Source organism: Papio anubis, chromosome 20 (assembly GCF_008728515.1).
Source record: "Papio anubis isolate 15944 chromosome 20, Panubis1.0, whole genome shotgun sequence".
In the NCBI taxonomy this organism is placed as follows: Eukaryota; Metazoa; Chordata; class Mammalia; order Primates; family Cercopithecidae; genus Papio; species Papio anubis.
In genome coordinates, this window is record NC_044995.1 from 34,124,073 (window position 1) to 34,145,596 (window position 21,524).

Consider the following 21,524-nt stretch of genomic DNA (forward strand, 5'->3'; position numbering starts at 1 on the left):
TCTGGGATTCTCACATAAATAACCGACTTAGCCCTTGCAAAGCAGAGGAAGTAGCATTGGTCACAGCCAAGGAAACTAAGGCACCTCAGCATCAAGCCCCTTGCCCTGGATCCAAAGGCTGTGAATAAATCGGGCTGTAGAGAATAAAGGGGTGACAATGACTCTCTGGTCAGAGTGGACCACAGCTTCTTACTGGGCAGGCGTGGTGGGAGCTGCATATCTAGGCCTGGAAGGACCGCAGGGAGATGTCTCAGGAAGCCTGTGAGTGTGGCTTCCACGTGATGTCAGAGGAAAAGAGCAGAGCAGAGGAGGGGTGGACTGACAGGCGGAGGGATGCTGATCAGGCAAAGCTCGTGATGGGGTGAGCACCCTGTCAGCGAGGGGTATGCAAGGGCTGGTGGAATAGACAGCTGGCTAGACCTCCCAGGATCATGCACATGGAGCCTCGCCCTTACCATGATGCCAGTGAGCAGGCACACGCCCTTCCCGCAGTAAGTGTGGGGCACCATGTCGCCGTAGCCGATGGAGAGGAAGGTGATGGAAATCAGCCACATGGCCCCCAGGAAGTTGCTGGTCACTTCCTGCTTGTCGTGGTACCTGGGGAGCCAGAGTGGGAAGAGGGAGGCTCAGTCTACACCATCCCCTCTGCCTCCATCACACTGCCTGGGGCAGCGCCAGGGCTGCAGGGCCCTGAGTCCACCTGGCTGCGTTGGGGCCATGTCCTGTGGGTATAGGACAGGTGCACCATCTCCCCTACAGCCCTTCCACGTTCCCTTCACCTGTCCCCCAAGCTGCTTCCCTGGATGGGGCAGAGAGGGGCCCAGGTGAGGTTGTATGAACATACAATCCCCCTCCCAACGACAGACACACACAGACAGGGGGACGGGTGACCACAGCACCAGAAGCGGCAGGAGGTGGAGGCAAGGATTCGGGTCAGACACCAGGAAGAACTTCCCCAGCCAGCGAGGCCCCAAGGAGGTAGGAGGACTGGAGGAGGTGGGAGGCTGGAGGATCACGACCTGGGGCTCGAGCAAGAAGGGACGCCCATATATGAAGGACATAGACTGGAGGACAGCATGAGTCCCCCAACTCCAGGCCCATGTTGCACCTGGGGGTTGGCAGGAGAGGGGCATTGGCTTTGGCACTGGGGAGAGGCCTGGGGCTACATTTTGGGACCCAGGGAGACAGGCCCCAAGGCCTTAAAACTGACGGAACTTAGTCCTGGTCACAGCCGGGCTGGGGACTTCGGCCAGAGAGGCTGCAAAGGGGTTCTGCCTGTGGCCATGCCAGGGCGCCGAGGGCTTGGCTCTCTGGGTCTGGGGGTGGCTCTAGGATCTGTTCCCGCTCAGCTCTGAGTCCCCGAATCCCCTTGGCCTTTTTCTGGGGGCTGGGCCCCCTCTGACCTGGCTTCCAGCTAACCCACTCCTTTGCAGGGTTTAGATCATCTGAGCCCCAAGCCAGCCTCTGGGGGATTCAAGGTCAGAGGTCAACTGGGGTAGCACCGAGGAAGTCGCCTGGACAGAGCAGGATCTTCAGGGGAGGCCTGTGCCAGACACAGTGGGTGACAGAGCCCAAGGATAGGGCTGGAGTCAGAGGCTCCAGCGGGAAGGAGATGGAGGCTCCCCAAAGATTGGCATTTGGGGGTCTTCATTCCTGCGGAGACTGAATGCCACTCCAGGCACCTCCGGTCTGGGCTTCTAGGATGCTTGCTGGGTGAAGGCCCAGGGACTGACTCCATCTTTTCTGTTTTTTTTTTTTTTTTTTTGAGACAGTGTCTCTCTCTGTCGCCCAGGCTGGAGTGTAGTGGCACGATCTTGGCTCACTGCAACCTCCACCTCCTGGGTTCAAGCGATTCTCCTGCCTCAGCCTCCCGAGTAGGTGGGACTACAGGCACCTGCCGCCACGCCTGGCTAATTTTTTTTTTTTTTTTTTGTATTTTTAGTAGAGACAGGGTTTCACCATGTTAGCCAGGATGGTCTCAATCTCCTGACCCCGTGATCCACCTGCCTCGGCCTCCCAAAGTGCTGGGATTACAGGTGTGAGCCACCGCACCCAGCTGACTGACCCCCATCTTACACCAAAACATCTGAGCCCCAAGCTGCCTGATCCCCAGAGGGCAGGAGGGGCGAGGGGGGCCCTCTAGTAGGTGGGTGGGTGAGCCCCAGATCCAGACAGAGCAATAAGGTGGGGGTGCCGTGGCACCGCCCAGGAGCAGGGCTGAGGGACATGCGGGAGGCGGGGGTGGGTCAGAGCGAGGCAGGCAAGGGGGCTTCAAGCATGGTCGCCAGGCTCAGAATTTAGGATTGGCTGCCTGCCGGCCCTGCCCCGTGCCCCACCCCCCCAGAGTCCTGCAAGGACCCAGCTTGGACCTCAGGGATACCTGATGAGGGGCACCCCATACCCCCAACTCTAGTTCTGACCCCACCCACCAGGGGTATGTAGGAGCTGCATGTGGGAACATCAAAGGCCCAAGGAGACCCCTGGAAGCCTTGACAGCCGGAGAAACTGGGGCCTTCATCCCTGAGCACCAGGCCTCAGGCCCAGGCAGGGCCCGTGGGGGTATGGGGGGTGGGGGCTGGGTGAAGGGATGAGGATGGGGTGCTGAGGGCAAGCAGGGGTCCAGTCAGGGACCCCTCCGGGGCCTCCACCAGCTAGGCGCATGGCAGGGAGACCCTCTCCCAGATAAGGCACCCTCACACCCCAGGCCTGGCGGAGCCCCTCCTGCCTCTGAGACCGCCAGACTCAGGCCCCTTGGCAAGTCCCTTTGCCTGCCAGAGTCTCAGTTTCCCTCTTCGTAAATCGGGTTGATGGCCTACCACCTCCTAGGGGTATTCACAACAGACTCCCTCCTGTTTGGAGGTCCTGAAGGCGCGGCCGGTTTTCCTTCACCCCAGACCCATTTATTTGTCTTTTTTTTTTTTTGACTGGAGTTTAGTGGCACAATCTCAGCTTACTGCAACCTCCGCATCCCAGGTTCAAGCAATTCTCCTGCCTCAGCCTCCCGAGTAGCTGGGATCACAGGCACCACCACCACGCCCAGCCCACCCCAGATCTATTTAAGTCTTGGGAGGAAACATCGGAGCTTGCAGCGGTCAGCTGCCCAAACACAACATGAGAGCCAAGCCCTTCCTTAACCCCCGCCATTCGGACACAAGGGCCCTGAGACTCGGAGAGGAAGCCCAGTGGAGCGGCCTGTCCCTGAGATGGGGGGACTGACCTCGACCCACCCTGCTGGCCCGTTCTCCCTGCCTCCCTCCCCTTGCGGCAGCTAATCTTAAATTCCTGGCGGGTCGGGGATGGCGGCAGCGGTGGCAGCGGCTGTTCTGCGCACACAGCTCAGCCAAGGGTGGGACTCACATGTTTTCCCTAAAGTCCAGTGGAGCGGGCAGAGGGGAAAATGAAAGCTGGTTAAACGTGGGAGGTGGGAGACAGAGGGGAAGGGGAGGCATCCCTGTGCCTGCTGCCTGCGCCCCTGGGGTCAGAGATCAGAAGTCAGCCTCCCAGAGATCAGAAGTCAGCCTCCCAGAGATCAGAAGTCAGCCTCCCAGGGAGCTGAGGGGCTGGGAGAAGGAGGCTTGGGAGACCCCGGCGGGGAGGATGAGGGAGAGGGAGCTGGGGTCCCTCCCTGGTTGAGGGCAGCTGGGGACACAGGACTAGATCCCCAGAGAGGATGATTACTGAAGCCACAGACTGGGAGACAGGAGGCACCATGGGTGTCTTGCAATCGGGGAGACAGAAGCAATGGCCAGGGTCGGGAGGAGCCCAGGGTCAGTGAAATCATGAATGGGCACGGAGGTCCAGGGAAACGGGGGCTGGGGGCATGGGGGGGCTCCCGGGGCGGGGTCGCACCTCTCGCAGACGCGCACTGTCCAGGCTGCGATGATCCAGGAGGAGATGCTGAAGACCAGCAGCACCGTGCCGGGGCAGATGGTCATGAGCGTCTTCATGACAAAGCGCGTGTTGAAGGTGATCTTGTTGAGGGCCCCGATGCTGCGGCTCGAGGCGTCCGTGAAGATTTTGCTGTGCAGTAGCATCACCCGGCCCAGCAGGTAGAGGCGCAGGAACATGGGGATGGACAGCAGCACATCCACGTCAGCCTCGGCCACCGAGGGCGCGTACGTGAAGGCCAGCCGCGCCGTCCACGTGAAGCGGTAGTGGCCGGGCACCGGGTGAATGGCGCACACCGCCAGCTCCAGTGAGATGAGGAACACGCGCTCGCAGGTCATGGCGATGCGCCAGTCATCAGCCCCGTTGTCCACCATGAACAACTGTGGAGGGCAGGAGGGAGCCAGCCATGGGTGTCAGACACGCGCCGCGCTCCCCGCCCAACCCCAGAGAGTGACGTCAGCCTGGCCTGAAACCCCACAGGCTCGGATTTTTCTTTCTTTTGTTTTTTTGAGATGGAGTTTTGCTCTTGTCGCCCAGGCTAGAGTGCAATGGCTCGATCTCTGCTCATTGCAAGCTCCACCTCCCGGGTTCACGCCATTCTCCTGCCTCGGCCTCCCGAGTAGCTGGGACTACAGGCTCCCACCACCACGCCCGGCTAACTTTTTTGTATTTTTAGTAGAGACGGAGTTTCACCGTGATCGCCTGACCTCGTGATCCGCCCGCCTCGGCCTCCCAAAGTGCTGGGATTACAGGCGTGAGCCACCATGCCCAGGCTCTTTTCTTTCTTTTTCTTTTTCTTGAGACAGTCTTGCTCTGTTGCACAGGTTGGAGTGCAGTGGCGCAATCTTGGTTCACTTGGCTCAGGTGCCATGAAGACGATCTTGGCAACCTCTGCCTCCCGGGTTCAAGCAATTCACCTGCCTCAGCCTCTCGAATAGCTGGGATTACAGGCGCCTGCCACTGCGCCCGGCTAATTTTTGTATTTTTAATAGATACGGGGTTTCAGCATGTTGGCCAGGCTGGTCTCGAACTCCTGACCTCAAGTGATCCACCCACCTTGGCCTCCTAAAGTGCTGGGATTACAGGTGTGAGCCACTGTGCCTGGCGAGGATTTTTCTTTTCTTTTTCCTTTTTTTGGAGACAAGGTCTTGCTCTGTGCCTGGACTGGAGTGCGGTGGCGCAATCACAGCTCACTGCAGTCTTGACCTCCTGGGCTCAAGTGATCCTCCCACCTCAGCCTCCTCCTGAGGAGCTGGGATTACAGGCATGCAACACCACACCTGGCTAATTTTTAAAATTTCCTGCAGAGATGGGGTCTCTCTGTTTTGCCCAGGCTGGTCTAAAACTCCTGGCCTCAAGTGTCCTCCTGCCTCAGCCTCCCAGAGTGCTGGGATCACAGGTGTGAGCAACCGTGCCAGCTTCAAATTTTTCCAAGAGAAGTCAGAAATGTGACTTCATATGCAAAACTCTGTAGTTCTCAGCACTGACCACAATTCGAACGAAATATCAGATGAGTGTTCCCCCAAAAAGTTCAACATAGAGTTCCTAATGACCCAGCAATCCCGCTCCTAGACAGACTCAAGAGAAATGAAAACAAGTGTTTAAGCAAACCCTTGGACAGACACATTCACAACAGCACTATTCACAACCTCCAAAAGCGGAAACAGGATGGGTGCGGTGGCTCCTGCCTGTAATCCCAGTGCTTTGGGAGGCCGAGGCAGGAGGACTGCTTGAGGCCAGGAGTTTGACACCAGCCTAGGCAACATGGCAAAACCCCATCTCTACTAAAAATACAAAAAAGTTAGCCAGGTGTGGTGGCACATGCCTGTAATCTCAGCCTTGGGAGGCTGAAGCACAAGAATCATTTGAACCTGGGAGGCAGAGGTTGCAGTGAGCCAAGATTGCACCACTGCACACCAGCCTGGGCAACAGGTACAAAAAAAGAAGAAAGAAAAGAAGAAGAAAGAAATTTATGCAGAGATGGGGACTTTACTCTGTTGTCTGCCCAGGCTGGTTTTGAACTCCTGGGCTCCAGCAGTCCTCCCACCTCAGCCTCCCAAAGTGTTGAGATTTCAGGTGTGCGCACCCAGCCTTTCACTGTACTTTTCTCTTCCTTCTGAACGTGTGTATAACTCCTAAGTATCATTTTTTTTTCCTTTTTCACGTGTCATTTAAAAATAAGAAGCAATAAAGTCATTCTAAAATAAGAAAAAGAAAAAAAAGTCACTTCCTTAAAATGTGGCGGCCGCGCGTTCTAGGGGCCTCCTCCGCTCGCACATCCGCAAAGCGTTGACATAAAGGACACCCTGCAGCGCCACTGCCTCCCCGGGCCCTCCATGGGGTACCCTGGCCATGTCCAGGGCCAGCCCTAGGAAGGTGGTGAATTATAACATCTGTCAGTTGGAGCCAGGTGTCATGTGGGCTGGGCAAACGGTATCATCAGGAATATGGCCACGCCCCTTCCCCCGCCCCCCGCCCTTTTGTTTGAGAGCGGTGGTCCTGCTCTAGCGGGATCATAGGTTACTGCGGCCTCTAACTCCTTCCTTCTTTTTTTTTTTTTTTTCAAGAGGAGGGTCTTGCTGTATTACTTGTCCTTCCAGGTTTTGTTTGTTTGTTTGTTTTGTTTTTTGTTTGAGAGGAGTCATTCATCCCCATGCTGGTGTGCAGTGGCGTCGCGGCTCACTGCAGCCCTTGACCTCTCTGGAAATAAGGTGATCCCACATCCCAAGTAGCTGGAACTGATGGCATGCATGCCTGGTCAGTGGCTTTTTAAAAATGTTTGTAGGCGAGTGTGGTGGCTCAAGCCTGTAATCCCAGCACTGGGAGGAGGCAGGATCCGCAGTCAGAGATCCCGAGACTATCCTGGCTAACATGGGTAGAAACCGGTCTACAAAAATACAAAAACTAGCCGGAGGCGTGTGGTGGGCACCTGTGGTCCCAGCTACTTGGGAGGCTGAGGCGGGAGAATAAGCGTGAACCCGGAGGCGGAGCTTGCAGTGAGCCAAGATCACGCCACTGCACTCCAGCCTGGGAACAGTGAGACTCCGTCTCAAAAATTGCAGAGACAGTGTTTCCCCATGTTGCTCAGGCTGATCTCTCTCTCAAACTCCTGGAACTAGTGATCCTCCTGCCTAGGCCTTCCCAAGTATTGGGATTACAGCCATGAGCCAATGTATCCAGCCTGAATTACAGTTAAAAAGCAAAAACAAGGCCGAGGTGTGGTGGCTCAAGCCTACCATCCCAGCACTTTGGGAGGCTGAGACAAGGTGGATCCGAGGTCAGGAGGTCAGAGACCATCCTGGCTAACGGGTGAAACCCCGTCTCTACTAAAATACAAAAACTAGCGGTGAGGTGGTAGCCTGTAGTCCCAGCTACTTGGGAGGCTGAGGCAGGAGAATAAAGTGAACCAGAATGGGAGCTTGCAGTGAGCTGAGATCAAGCCACTGCACTCCAGCCTGAAATGATAGGCAGAGACTCAGTCTCAAAAAAACAAAACAAAACCAGGTCACAGAGTGGCTCATACCTATCCCAACACTTTGGGAGGCTGAGGCAGGAGGATCACCCTTGCCCAGGAGTTTGAGACCAGCCTGGGCAACACAGGAAAACCCTGTCTTTATAGATATATGATTTTATATATCTCTATATATCTATATATATAAGGTTTTACATTTAGCTGGGCATAGTGGTCTGTGCCTGTGGTCCCAGCTACTTGGAAGGCTGAGGCAGAAGGACTGCTTGATCCCAGGAGGTGGAAGCTGCAGTGAGCTCTGACTGCACCACTGTACTCCAGCCCGGGCAACAGAACGAGATCCTGTGTTTTTTTTGTTTTTTTTTTTAAAAAAGGCTGGGCGGTGGCTCACACCTGTAATCCCAGCACTTTGGAAGGCCGAGGCGGGTGGATCATGAGGTCAGGAGTTCAAGACCAGCCTGGCCAACCTGATGAAACCCCTTCTCTATGAAAAATACAAAAATTGGCCAAGTGTGGTGGCAGGTGCCTGTAATCCCAGCTACTCGGGAGGCTGAGGCAGGAGAATCACTTGAATCCAGGAGGCAGAGGTTGCGTTGAGCTGAGATTGCACCACTGCACTCCAGCCTAGGTGACAGAGCAAGACGCCATCTCAAAAAACAAAACAAAAAAAAAACCCCGCAAGTATACATATATGAAATTCACAAACCCTACAATGCTCCCATTTAAAGTGCACAATTCAGTGGCATTTAGTACATTCAGTGTTGTGCGAGCACCACTTCTATCTAATTTCAGAACACTTCCATCACCCCAAAAGGGAGCCCTGTCCCCATTAGTGGTTGCTCCCTTTCCCACTCCCCGGCAACCACTAATCTTTCGGTCTCTGTGGATTTGCATCTTCTGAAAATTTCACATAAACGAAAGCATAAGATTGGTGGCCTTTTATGCCTGGGTTCTTCCACTGAGCGTCATATTTCTAAGGTTCGTCCATGTTCAGTATCAGAAATTGTTACGGGCTGATTCGTGTTCTGCTGAAAAAGACATGTTGGCATCCTGACCTCTAGTACCTTGGAATGTGCTCTTATATGGAGATAAGGTCTTTATAGAAGTCGTCTCGTTAAATGAGGTCATTGTAACGAGGTCGGCTAGTTAAAATGAAGTTAAGCTGGAATCAGGCCGGGCGTAGTGACTCACGCCTGAAATCCCAGCACTTTTGGGAGGCTGAGGCGGGAGGATCGCTTGATCCCAGGAGCTCAAGACCAGTCTGGCCAACATGGTAAGACCCCCTTTCCACAAAAAAAAAAAAAAAAAAAAAAAAAAAAGCAAAAAAATTACAACTTAGCTAGGCATGATGGCAAGTGTTTGTAATCCCAGCTACTTGGGGACTGAGGTGGGAGGACTGTGTAAGCCCGGGATGCTGAGGCTGCAGTGATCCGTGATCAAGCCACTGCATTCCAGTGTGGGTGACAGAGCGAAACTCTGTCTCAAAAAAAAAAGTGGAATCATCTAATTACAGTGGGCCCTAATCCAATACTGACTGGTGTTCTTATCTAAAAAAGAGGAAATTTGGACACAGACATTCTCAAAGGGAGAACATCATGTGATCATCAAGGCAGAGATTGGAGTGACACATCTCCTAAGCCGAGAATCCCCCAGATTGCCAGCAGCAACCAAAAGCTAGGAGAGAGGCCTGGAACGGATTCTGTCTCATGGCTCTCAGAGGGAACCAACACTGCTCACACCTTGATCTCAGACTTCCACGCTCCAGAACTTTCAGACAATACATTTCTGTTGTGGTGTTTCATTCTTTCGTTAAGGTTGAATAGGCTGCGCACGGTGGCTCACGCTTGTAATCCCAGCACTTCGGGAGGCCGAGGTGGGCGGATCACCTGAGGTCAGGAGTTCGAGACCAGCCTGGCCAATATGGTAAAACCCCATCTCCACTAAAAATACAAAAATTAGCCAGGCGTGGTGGCAGGTGCCTGTAATCCCAGCCACTCAGGAGACTGAGGCGGGACAATCACTTGAACTCAGGCGGCAGTTGCAGTGAGCCAAGATCGCGCCACTGCACTCCAGCCTGGGCAACAGAGTGAGACTCCATCTCAAAAAAAAAAAGGTTGGCCTGTAATCCCAGCACTTTGGGAGGCCGAGACGGGTGGATCACGAGGTCAGGAGATCGAGACCATCCTGGCTAACACAACGAAACCCCGTCTCTACTAAAAATACAAAAAAATTAGCCGGGCGTGGTGGCGGCGCCTGTAGTCCCAGCTACTTGGGAGGCTGAGGCAGGAGAATGGCGGGAACCCGGCCCGGAGGAGGCTTGCAGTGAGCGGATCGGCATACTACCTCCAGCCTGAAGTGACAGGCGAGACTCCGCCTCAAAAAAAAAAAAGGTTGAATAATTGTCCATTGTATAGAATACTACATTTGTTATCCATTCATGCGGATGGTCCATGGGCGTTGTTTCTGCTTTGGCTACTTTGTTGGTTTTTGGTGGAGTCTTGCTCTGTTGCCCAGGCTGAATGCAACTCTCAGCTCACTGCAACACGCCGCCTCCCAGCACAAGTGATCCCCTCAGCCTCCCGAGTAGCTGGGATTACATGCACCCACTATCATGCCTGTCTAATTTTTGTATTTTTGTAGAGACGGAGTTTCACCATGTTGACCAGGCTGGTCTTGAACTGCTGACCTCAAGTGATCCACCCTACCTGGTATCCCAAAGTGCTGGGATCACAGAATTAATGATTTTTAGTGCAGACAGTGCTGTTATCAACATGCATGTGCGGCCGGGCATGATGGCTCACGACTGTAAAGTCCTAGCACTTTGGGAGGGTAAGGTGGGCCGATCACTTGAGCCCACGAGTTTGAGGTCAGCCTGGGCAATATGGCCAGTCACCGACAAGACAATAGAAAAATTAGCCAGGTGTGGTGGTGTGCAGCTGTAGTCCCAGCTACTTGGGAGGCTATGGCAGGAAAATCTCTTGAACATAGGAGGTCAAAGCTATGACCATATCACTGTACTCCAGTCTGGGCAACAAGTGAGACCCTGTCTCAAAAGCTAAACAAATAGGCCAGGAGTAGTGGCTCACACCTGCAATCCCAGCACTTTGGGAGGCTGAGGCAGGTGGATCACTTGAGATCAGGAGTTTGAGACCAGCCTGGCCAACATGGTGAAACCCCATCTCTACTAGAAATACAAAAATTAGCAAGGTGTGGTGCCGTGCGCCTGTAATTCCAGCTACTCGGGGGGCTGAGGCAGGAGAATCGCTTGAACCCAGGAGGCGGAGGTTGCAGTGAGCCAAGATCGCGCCACTGCACTCCAGCCTGGAAACAACCCGTGTGTCCCAGAGTCCCAGCTCAGCCCCTCACTTCTCACTACCTGTTCTTTTTTGTAAATAATCAATGAAAATTAAAGGTGGGCTGGTGTCGGGGGTTTGAGGAGAGGAGCTGCTTCCTGGCAGCATTCAGCACTGACCTGGATCTCCCTGGCATGGTAGAGGACGACGAGACCTAGCAGGATCGCCGTGGAGAGGCTGATGAGGCATTTGAGTGCGAATGAGTACAGAGACTCCTGGGTAAAGAGAGAGGACACAACCGGATAGATGCTGGAGGCGGCGGGTAGGCGGCCCTCCCATCCCCCTACCCTGGCTCCTGGGCATGGGAGTCAGCCAAATGGGGCTCTTCCCAGTGGCTTCTCCCACTGTACCCCGAATTTCTGCTAGTTCCCCAGTCCTGGGGCCACTGTGTGTGAAACAGCTTATCAGGGCTGGGCGTGCAGCAGGTGCTGTGTTCAGGAAGTGGTGCTCTCCTGGCCTTATTCCTAGGGACCAGGCTGACAGCAAAATGTGTCCAGTGCTTCACAGTTTATGGGGCCTGGCCTCACATGGGCACAGCACGTCATAGTTTGTAAGGCCTGGCCTCACATGGGGACAGCACTTCACAGTTTATAAGGCCTGGCCTCACATGGGGACAGCACTTCATAGTTTGTAAGGCCTGGCCTCACATGGGCACAGCACGTCACAGTTTATAAGGCCTGGCTTCACATGGGCACAGCATGTCACAATTCACAAGGTCTGAGCTCATCCAGCCTCAGCACTTCACAGTTTATAGGTTGACACAGCCCTGATCTCTCTCCAGGTGGCAGGAGGGAACCCACAGCCAGGCTTGTGACCTGGACGCACTCACTCTGGGAAGGGGAGGAAGCTGTTCTGTTGCTCTCCAGAGCAGGCCCACTCTGGGGACCCCCTGTCCTGGGGGGAAACCCCCCTCCGCCTTAAGCCACCTGGCCAGGGAATGGGCTGGCACCTTCCCTCCCCACGTGCAGCCTCCCTGCTACCTTCCCGGAGGTGGGTATGCAGAAGGCCAGGGAGCCCTCACCTCCAGGAGCCCCCTAACACTCCCTACCTCCTGGGGGGTCCTGCCACCCCCAACCCCATGTCAAGAAAGCTAGGTGGGCCCCGGTGGAACCTCCCTGGAGCGCCTGGGGGAGGACCGCACCTACCTTGGTGTACACCCCCCAGGACAGCTCGGTCTCCGTCACCATGACGACGATGCCAAACATGCCAAAAATGAGGGCATAGTCGCTGAGGCGCTTCCGCTTCTCGAAGAGTGCCCGCCGGTGGCCCAGGCGGTGGCCCACATTTGAGGGTTTCCCCGAGCCCCTCTGCCTGCCGGCCTCATCTTCCTCATCATCCTCGTCATCGTCCTGGTCCTGGGGCTGTCCCCGGGGGCTGCCGGGTGAGGGCCGGGCTGGCTCACTCTTGGCCACTACCACCTGGAGGCCCGGGCTGTGCGGGGGCTGCGGGGGGCGGCCGACCTCGGGGTCCGGAGGGTCTCGTCCCAGGGCGCCTGGCCCGCTGCCCAGCGGCCGCCCCACGCTGCCATTGTAGCTGTGGCTGTTCATGACTACCTGGGTGCAGGGGTTGCGCTCGCTGCAGGCCGCCCGGGGCCCGGCATGGCTCAGCGGCTGGGCTCCTGCACTGTCCTGCAAGGGGACAGAGGGACGTGGTCACAGCAGGGTCCAGCTTACTGACCAGAAAGGCAAGGACCCATCCCAGAACGTTCTAAGTTTGGGAGTGGCCCAGAGTGCTGGCACGTGGGTTTACCATCCCAGAAACATCTGAGTCAGCCTGAATCCCTCCCCTGCTCAAAGCCCTCCCATGGCTCCCCAGTGCTGTCTCATTGAAAAAATAAACGGCAGAGAGCCGGGCACGGTGGTGCAGCTCTGGTAATTGCAGCTACTTAGGAGGCCAAGGCAGAAGGATCGCTTGAGGTCAGGAGTTTGAAACCAGCCTGGCCAACATGGCGAGACCCAGTCTCTACTAAAAGTACAAAAATTAGCCAGGCGTAATGGTACACGCCTGTAGTCCCAGCTACTTGGGAGGCTGAGGCAGAAGAATGGCTGGAACCCAGGAAGCAGAGGCTGTAGTGAGCCAAGATCATGCCATGGCACTCCAGCCTGGGTGGCAGAGTGAGACTATGTCTCAAAAAAAAAAAAAAACAAACAGAACAAAGAAACTCCAGAGCTGGGCCTGGTGGTGCACACCTGTAATCACAGCTACTTAGAGGCTGAGACTGGAGGACTGCTTGAGCCTGGGAGTTTAAATCCAGCCTGGACAACATAGCAAGACCTTATCTCTAAAACAAAAACAAATAAAATAAAACACCAAACTCTTCACTATGGCCAAGGGGCCCTCTGTATCTGGTTCCCACCTATCTCATCCTTCTTACTCTCCCCAGACCCAATCCCTCCAGCCACAATGGTCTCCCGATCACCAGATTCCAACAAGTTCATCCTTCTCTGAGCCTTTGCACAGGCTGTGCCCTCTGCCTGGAATGCCCCCCACTATCTCCCAGACCCCTGCCTGCTGACTTTATGTGTATCCAAGTACCTAGAACAATGCCTAGCAAACAGATGACACTCAGGAAACACTTGCTGAACGCTGGAAGATGAAATCTACCAACGGGCTTGCCTGGGAGGATGGGGTGGCCAATGGTATGCTTAGAGGGTGGTTTTCATTTGCACTTATCCTCTTCCAACCTTCAGACTCCTGGATGAGTTAACCTCACCTCACTGTGCCTGCTGCATTTGTAGGCTCCTGCATTGTGGCCTATGGGACATTAGGGACCCTGGCTACAGCGATTCTGAGGCTCCCTCCTGCCTGGGCAGGCGGGGATCCATAATCTCTAAACAGATTCCAGGACCAGTGTGGCAATGCAGGATTTAACTCCAAGATCTAGAAGCAATTCTGCAGGGCTTTGTAAGATGTAAGACATGCTTGGCTGGGTTCTCTGACCTCAAGCCAGCCTCAGTTTCCCTGCCAGGCTATTTGAAGAGCATCCTGTGTGATTACAGAGCAATGCCCTGTGGCATCATGTGTGAGAGGAGGGACCTCAATTGATGGTGACACAGTCATGCTCACCAAAGCACTGATGAGGCTGTCTGAGTCTCTGGATCCAACTTGCTAGATTCTCCCCTGCCCTGCCCAGCCCAGTATCTCAGACCCTCAAATGCACTCCCTACCTGCTCTGTAGCCCAGGCTGGAGTGCAGTGAGGCGATCCTAACTCACTGCAGCCTCGGACTCCTGGGCTCAAGGGATCCTCCCACCTCAGCGTCCCAAGTAGCCAGGACTACAGGTATGCACCATCCCCCCCACCCAGCTAATGATTTATTTTTCCGACATCAGATGAGATCAGGTGTGTTCAGGGTGGTATGTAGTGTTCAGCTGTAGATGATTTATTTTTATTTCTAGTAGAGATCAGGTCTTGCTACATTGCCCCGGCTGGTCTTGAACTCCTGGGCTCCAGTGATCCTCCCTCCTTGGCCTCCCTAAGTGTTGGGATTACAGGCATGGACCATTGTGCCTGGTCCCAGGCTCCATTCTTTATGTAAATGTTCTCCTGAATCCTAATACTGCCAAGAAGTGGGTCCTGGGATTTGGCCAGTTTTACAGATGGGGAAACTGTGGCACGATGTTGTGAAAGAACCTGCCTGGGGGCCGGGCGCAGTGGCTCACGCCTGCAATCCCAGCACTTTGGGAGGCCGAGGTGGGCGGATCACGAGGTCAGGAGATCAAGACCATCCTGGCTAACACAGTGAAACCCCATCTCTACTGAAAATACAAAAACAAAATTAGCCGGGTGTGGTGGCAGGCACCTGTGGTCCCAGCTACTCATGAGGCTGAGGCAGGAGAATAACTTGAATCCAGGAGGCGCAGCGTGCAGTGAGTAGCGATTGCGCCAATGCATTCCAGCATGGGCGACAGTGCAAGACTCTGTCACAAAAAAAAAGAAAAAAAGAAAAGAAAAAAGAGAAAAAAAAAAGAGAAAAAACATGCCTGGGCCGGGCACGCTGGCTTACGCCTGGAATCACAGCATGTTGGGAGGCCAAGGGGGGACAGATCATCTGAGGTCAGGGGTTCGAGACCAGCCTGACCAACATGGTGAAACCCCGTCTCTACTAAAAAGACAAAAAATTAGCCAGGCGTGGTGGGCCCATGCCTGTAATTCCAGCTACTCAGGAGGCTGAGACAGGAGAATCACTTGAACCCGGTAGGTGGAGGTTGCAGTGAGCCGAGATCATGCCATTGCACTCCAGCCTGGGCGACAAGAGCAAAACGCCATCTCAAAAAATAAAATAAAATAAAATAATAAAATAAAATAAAAATGAAAGTAAAATAAAATAACCTGCCTGAAGACACACCTTCTCCCTGCAAGGAAGATTCTGGACCCGGCTCCTTTGTGAGATTTTCCCAACAAGCTGGGCAGGGGTGGGTGGAAGGCCAAGTGTTATCCCCTTTGAAATGATCACAACAGCGTGCGCTGGGGGGTCCCCTGTGTGCCAGGCCTGGGAGAAGGGTTGGGGGGGGCAGCTGTGTGCACAGGCAGGACACTTCCCACCCCCACTGGGGGTGACAGACTAAGAGACCGTCATTCAAGGACACAGCAAGATAAGCCACACTGGCCGGGCGCGGTGGCTCACACCTATAATCCCAGCACTTTCGGAGGCCGAGGTGGGCGGATCACTGGAGATCAGGAGTTTTGAGACCAGCCTGACCAACATAGAGAAACCCTGTCTCTACTAAAACTACAAAAATTAGCCAGGTGTGGTGGCGGGCACCTGTAATCCCAGCTACTCGGGAGGCTAAGGCAGGAGAATCGCCTGAACCTAGAAGGTGGGGGCTGCAGTGAGCTGAGATCACACCACTGCAATCCAACCTGGAGCCTGGGCGACAGAGTGAGACTCTGTCTCAAAGAAAAAAAAATAAAAGGAGCTACATTGCTGGGTGACTTTGGCCACCGCACACATTGCAGGACCACCTGTGCCTTTGTCCCGCACCCCCTACACTGTGTCTGTCCCTCACCATGTGTCTCCAGATACTGGTGTCAGCACACAGGAGTGCAAGAATCATTCCTTCGTGGCCGGGTACGGTGGTTCACGCCTGTAATCTCAGCACTTTGGGAGGCTGAGGCGGGTGGATCACTTGAGATCAGGAGTTCAAGACCAGCTTGGCCAACATAGTAAAAACTGCTGGGCACAGTGGCTCACGCCTGTAATCCCAACACTTTGGGAGGCCAAGGCAGGTGGATCACCTGAGGTCAGGAGTTTGTGACCAGCCTGGCCAACATAGTGAAGCCCTGTCTCTACTAAAAATACAAAAATTAGCTGGGCGTGGTGGTGGGCGCCTATAATCCCAGCTACTTGGGAGGCTGGGGCACAAGAATCACTTGAACCCGCGAAGTGGAGGTTGCAGTGAGCTGAGATCACGCCACTGCATTCCAGCCTGGGTGACAGAGTGAGACCCTGTCTCAAAAAAAAATAAAAAAAAGTTATTCCTTTGATGGTCAGGTGACCTCATGAGTCTCAGAACTTGTCCCGCCCCTTCCCACCCTCATCCATCACATCAATCAGGCTGTGGTTTCCTATAACCAGGCACTTCTTAGCTTATAAGGCCTGACCTCCTGCAGACCCAGCACTTCCCAGTTTATCAGGCCTAGCCTCATGTGGCCTGGTACTTCATAGTTTATCAGGCCTGAACTCCTGCCGGCCCAGCACTTTACAGCCTATAGGACCTGGTCTCCTGTGGGCCCAGCATTTGACAGTTTGTGAAGCCTCAAACTGTGACCTTGGCCCTGATCTTTCCCTAACCTCACATATACTTAGGTGGGGCTTCCGCTCCGAGGCTCAAACCCCTGCCTACCACCTGAATGTCTGCTGGCTGCCAGGTGGGGCTGGGAACTTGCACTAGGGTGCACACAGGGACCCCAGATCGTGCCCTCATCCAGGGAGCCCAGAAAAACCCAGGCACCCTTTCCACCATCCCCCTGAGGGGGCAAAACTTCCCCGGCTGGGGACGGGGGGCACAGGGAAGAGAAGCGGGTGGCCGGGCAGACAGAACCCAGAGGGGGTATGGGCCTCTGAGGGCCTCTGCAAACGACCTTCTGAAACGCACCAATGAAGATGCAATTTGGGGATGTGACTCAGCCACCCGACGCATGGGCCAAATTCAGCCGTGTGTCTGCCATGTTCCTCCTTGCCTGGCAGCCGCGTCCTAAGGTGCCCTGGGCAGGGAGGGGGTGGGGAGGAGGAGAGAAATGGCAGGTGGCTTCCAAGAGAGTGGAGGGGTGGAGGGGTGGAGGGCTTTCCCAGCATCTAGCACGTTATCGTGGACGGGGCTCTTACTGTGTTTTGAGCCTGAGATCAGGATGATCACATTTAATCCCTATCACCACTGGTGAGCAAGGTGGCATTCTCGTTCCCATTTTACAGACGGGAGACAGAGCTCAGAGAAGCTCAGCACCTTTTGCCCAAGGTCATCCAGCCAGGAAAGGCAGGGACTAAATTAGTGCCATCCAAGTGTGGCAGGTGGCAGGGTCTGCTTTCTGGGAGGGGAACCAGCCTGGTCCTGCCCTTGAGAAGCCATGAGCTTGGAGCACAGAACTGATGAGTGCCTGGGCCTTCCCCATTCCTGGGTACACATCCCCTCCCCCACTGCAATCTGGGCCTAACACTGGAGTCCCTGGGACCCTCAGGGATTCCCAGAGACCCAGGAGCCCCTGGGAACCCTCAGCCAAGGTTTAGATGTCCATGAAAGGGTATGTTTTTCTGGGTAACAGTCCTGGGTTTGCCAAGTGAGGAATACAACCCTATTAGCCAGGTATGCACCTATAGTTCCAGCTACTCGGGAGGCCGAGGCAGGAGATCGATTGAGCCCAGGAGCTCGAGACCAGCCTGAACAACTAGGAATATCCCATCTCTAACAAACAACAACAACAAAACATCCTACAGGGTGTATTTGGGCCGGAAAGTATTGCCTTACTTTTACTACTCTGTCTGGTCATGAGATCTCCCTTCCCTGAAGCCTGGGGTAGGGGGGATGAGCAGAGACCCCCCTCCACACCCTCCCCTGGAGACACACACTTCCGGGGGAATCTGGTGGGCCTGGGGGGACCCAAGAGAGCTCTTGAGGAGAGGATGAGGGTAGCAGGGAGCAGGGCTGATGGCTCCTTAGATTCCCCACCCAACAGGACATGGGAAGAGACAGAATCCCAGCCAAGCCTCCAGAGCCCTCCAGTGAGTATTTTTACAAATGACAGGTTCGTTGAGGCAGCCACTGAGGAGGGGCCCTCAGGCACCCCTGCCAGGGAGCAAGTTACTGCCCACTCCTCGGCCACCTGCTTTGTAAAGGTTCCCCATGGTGCCGCCCCCCCCACTCCCACGACGAGGGTTGGTGTCCAGAACACAGTGAGATCTTGCATGGCAAATGCTTTGCAGGCTGTAAGAGCTCGGTGCCACTGATTTCTGTTCTTCAGAAGTGGACCAACAGAAGGTGCCCCCTGCCCCTCAATCCCCAAGGCAGACAGCCCCTGGCCCCCAGATGCACACCCAGGGGTTTCCGGGTACCACAACCAGATCAGCACACAACAGAAACTTCTGGGACATGTGGGCCTGTTGTGGGTCCCCAGCGGGCGCAGCCAGAGTCCGGGTGTCCCTGCTGAGGTTGAGGAAGGTCTCCGAGGATCCCCCTTCTCATCACCACCACCCCTCCCCTCCCCCAATATTCCTAGGGCCCTAGCTCTGCAGGGCAGACAGGCACTGCCTGCCCTCCTGTCCCATGGGCCGCCCAGGAGCCAGTGCAGCAAGGCGCTGGCTGCCGGCCCGATCCCCCCATCACCACCCGCCAGGAGCCTGCTAGCAGCCAGCAGGGTGCAATTAGCCTGCCCTCCCGGAGGCTGCCTCCCTCGGGGGCCCTCCATTCTGATGCATCTCCATCAGCCTCTCCGCTCAGACCCCAGCCTCGGGAACTCCCATCTGCTGGCCAGCCCTCCAGAACAGCAGGGGCAGTGCCCCGAGATGGGTCCGGGACTTCTGTCCGGGGAGAGCTGGAAGACCCGGCTCCCTGACCCCTCCCTGAGTGCCCCAACCCCTGGATCCAGGGGCCAGTGGTGGGTCACCTCCTTCCCATTCCTAAGTCATTGCGGGTCACTGTCCATCCCTGAGAGCTCCCCGACCTCCAACCCTATCTATGGAGTTTGGAGACTCACAGCTTTGCCCTCCCCCAAAGTGAACCCTGCAACCTCCCCCTCCCAGGATGAGGGTGCGTGGATCCTCACTCACTCGGGCAATGTACATGCATTCATTCCCCCCACCTTTCCTTGTTCCCTAGGCTCCGGACCGCACGGAGACCCTCCCTCTTGGCCCCTGCCCCAAACCGCGTCCCCCTCCGGGACGTACCTCCCTCGTTGGGCGCACTGAGCTGCAGACCCCGGATCCTCCCGCACCCTCACCCATCCCACCCAGTACCTGCTGGGCTCGGCCCGGGCGGGTGGACAAGGCTGGAGGGGAGAGGGTCCCGCGCGGCCGCGCACCCCCGGTCGGGGACCGGAGCCGGGGTCGCGGACGGGGCGGGCAGCAGCGAGCGGGCGCGGGGCCCGGGGGCGGCGGGGCCGGGGGCGGCGGCAGCAGGCGCATCCCCCGCCGCCCAGTCCACGGGCCCGGCGGGGGGCAAGCGCCCGCCCGGGCCGGGAGAGAAGGGGGCGGTGCGACGCGGGAGCCGCCGCCGATTGGCCGAGCCCGGGTTGGTACCGCCTTCGACGACCCCGCAAGCCCCGCCCATATTTAAAGATCCCACATTCCCCGGGGCCCCCTGCAATCCCCCAGCGTGCGACTGGACCTCGAACTCCCCCTCTTGCCCCGTGCGACGGAGAGGACCTTGGTGAATCTCCAACCGCCACCCCCAACAGCCCTCCGGACCTCCTAACTATACCCCCTCCCCAAAATTAGGTCCCAAACTTCAGGCGCTCTGTCAACCTTTGCAGCTCTGTCAACCTTTGCACGCCTGGGACCGTCCTCCCCGTTAGCATCAGCTGTAAGACAACTTAGCAAAGCGACTCAATGCCTGCCCCTCAAACGACCTCCTCCGGGGTCTAGGTCTGCACAGGGGAGCCTTGGAGGGATTAGGGTGATTGTAAGTGCGGGGGGTGCCTGGGAGCCCTGTGTAGGGGCTTCCAGGGGTAGGACTGGGTACATGCTGGGGCACTCGGTTAGAGGCCACCTTCTCTGGAAGGAAAGATGCCCGTCTGGATCAGGCCACCCAGTCCTAACCCCCAACACCCATGCCCAGGATGACAGGAAGCCGGAGCCCCAGGGAGTTTGGGATCACCAGGGCTGGGGGTCCCCAAAACAGTGCTCCTTCCCCCAGCACCCAGGCTGAACTTGGCAGACTCATTCATTAAAGTTAATGGCGGCTCCAGGGAGCCTGGGAGATCAGTGGGTAGGGAGCTCTTCCTTCCTCCTCTTCCAGACAGTCTTACTGCCTCTGCCTCTGCCTCACCCTGTTCCCACCAGGCTTGAGGTGACTGTGTTCAGTTCTGTCCCCCACCAGCCTGGGGGTTTCCTGGAGCCAGCAGATCCCACCCCCCTATCTCTCTCCCACACCCTCCATCTGTTTTCTTCCCAGCCCAGAGCTTTGGCCCAGGTCAGGAACATCTGAGTGTTTATTCCTGAGGGAGGCTGGTCTTCTGTGTTTCCTCTGCGGAGCTCAGAAAACAGTTGGACAGAATGAATGAAGGAAGGAAGGAATGCATGAATGAGGGATAGCTGCATGGGTTGGGGGTGGCGGTGAGTCACAGAGGGGCCAGGTGATGGCTCAAAGTTGCAGACAGGACCTTTGTTCCCTCCCGGAGAGCCTGTTCCTCATCCCAGCCTGTCCAGACTGCTCTGCACAAGGCCCGGCCGTGGTGGCAATGCCCAGGGCTGTGACAATCAGGAAATAGAGGCCTGGGTGGTCCCAGTCATATCCACAGAGGTACCAGGCAGGGCCGGATAGGATCCGTAACAGGGGGCTGTTACAAGTGACCTGACCAGACACAAGCAGCTTTGAGAGTCACTGCAGAGCAAGAAAGGGGTCATGGGGACCCCGAAGCGGTGGGTTTTTAGCCACGCCTGAGAACCAACCACCCCTCTTGCATCTCTCTGCTGACTCACCAGCACTCCGGCCTCTAGTCAAGCCTCCTCAGTCCCCCCTTGCCACGGCTCCCATCTCCAGGCCTTTGCACTTGCTGTTCCCCTGCCTGGACCACCAGGAGCCCTTTCTATAGCACAACATTGGAGCCACCCACAGCTCCCTCAGGATCGGGCACATCCCTGTACCACATTCAATGCTCCTGGTCCCTGACAGCTCAACCCAGCCCCTACACAGGTCCCTGAGCCACGAGAAGCATACCATGCCCACGGGCTCACCCTGGTCTGCTTGCACAGGCTGCAGCATCAGATGCTTTTTCTTTTTTTTTTGAGACAGAGTCTCGCTCTGTCACCCAGGCTGGAGTGCAGTGGTGCAATCTCCACTCATCGCAGCCTCCAAACCTCCACTGCCTGGGTTCAAGCAATTCTCATGCCTCAGCCTTCCCACGAAACTGGGATTACAGGCGCGCACCAGCACACCTGGCTAATTTTTGTAATTTTAGTAGAGACAGGGTTTTACCTTGTTGGCCAGGCTGGTCTCGAACTCCTAGCCTCAAGCGATCCACCCGCCTCGGCCTCCCAAAGTGCTGGGATTACAGGCATGAGCCACCGCGACCGGCCTGACGCTTTTTGAATTCAAGTCTAACATGTAACTGTCCTGAAATTCACAAAACCGTCAGCCACAGCACACCACTGCCTCCGATCCC

The 21,524-nt window shown here is 55.9% G+C and overlaps 1 protein-coding gene across 5 annotated transcripts in view; it reads right to left on the bottom strand.

Annotated features, from left to right (window-relative positions):
- Positions 1–19,346, bottom strand: part of KCNN1 (potassium calcium-activated channel subfamily N member 1) — a 35,429-nt gene extending 16,083 nt beyond the window's left edge. For 3 of the 5 annotated variants that reach the window (XR_001897645.2, XR_001897646.2, XM_009193850.2), the window contains exons 1-6: positions 19,159–19,346; positions 11,856–12,338; positions 10,830–10,925; positions 3,850–4,268; positions 3,358–3,366; positions 456–597 (exon numbers count right to left, since the gene is read on the bottom strand). Coding sequence is in view for 3 of the 5 variants with exons in the window: in XM_009193850.2 (XP_009192114.1) it covers positions 456–597; positions 3,358–3,366; positions 3,850–4,268; positions 10,830–10,925; positions 11,856–12,338; positions 19,159–19,326 (1,317 nt within the window). In the remaining 2 variants the exon portion in view is untranslated. Of the gene's footprint in view, positions 1–455; positions 598–3,357; positions 3,367–3,849; positions 4,269–10,829; positions 10,926–11,855; positions 12,339–15,718; positions 15,850–19,158 lie in introns of those variants that run through there. The other 2 variants (XM_009193851.4, XM_003915161.3) reach the window with 2 other exon arrangements.
- Positions 19,347–21,524: the final 2,178 nt, after the last annotated feature.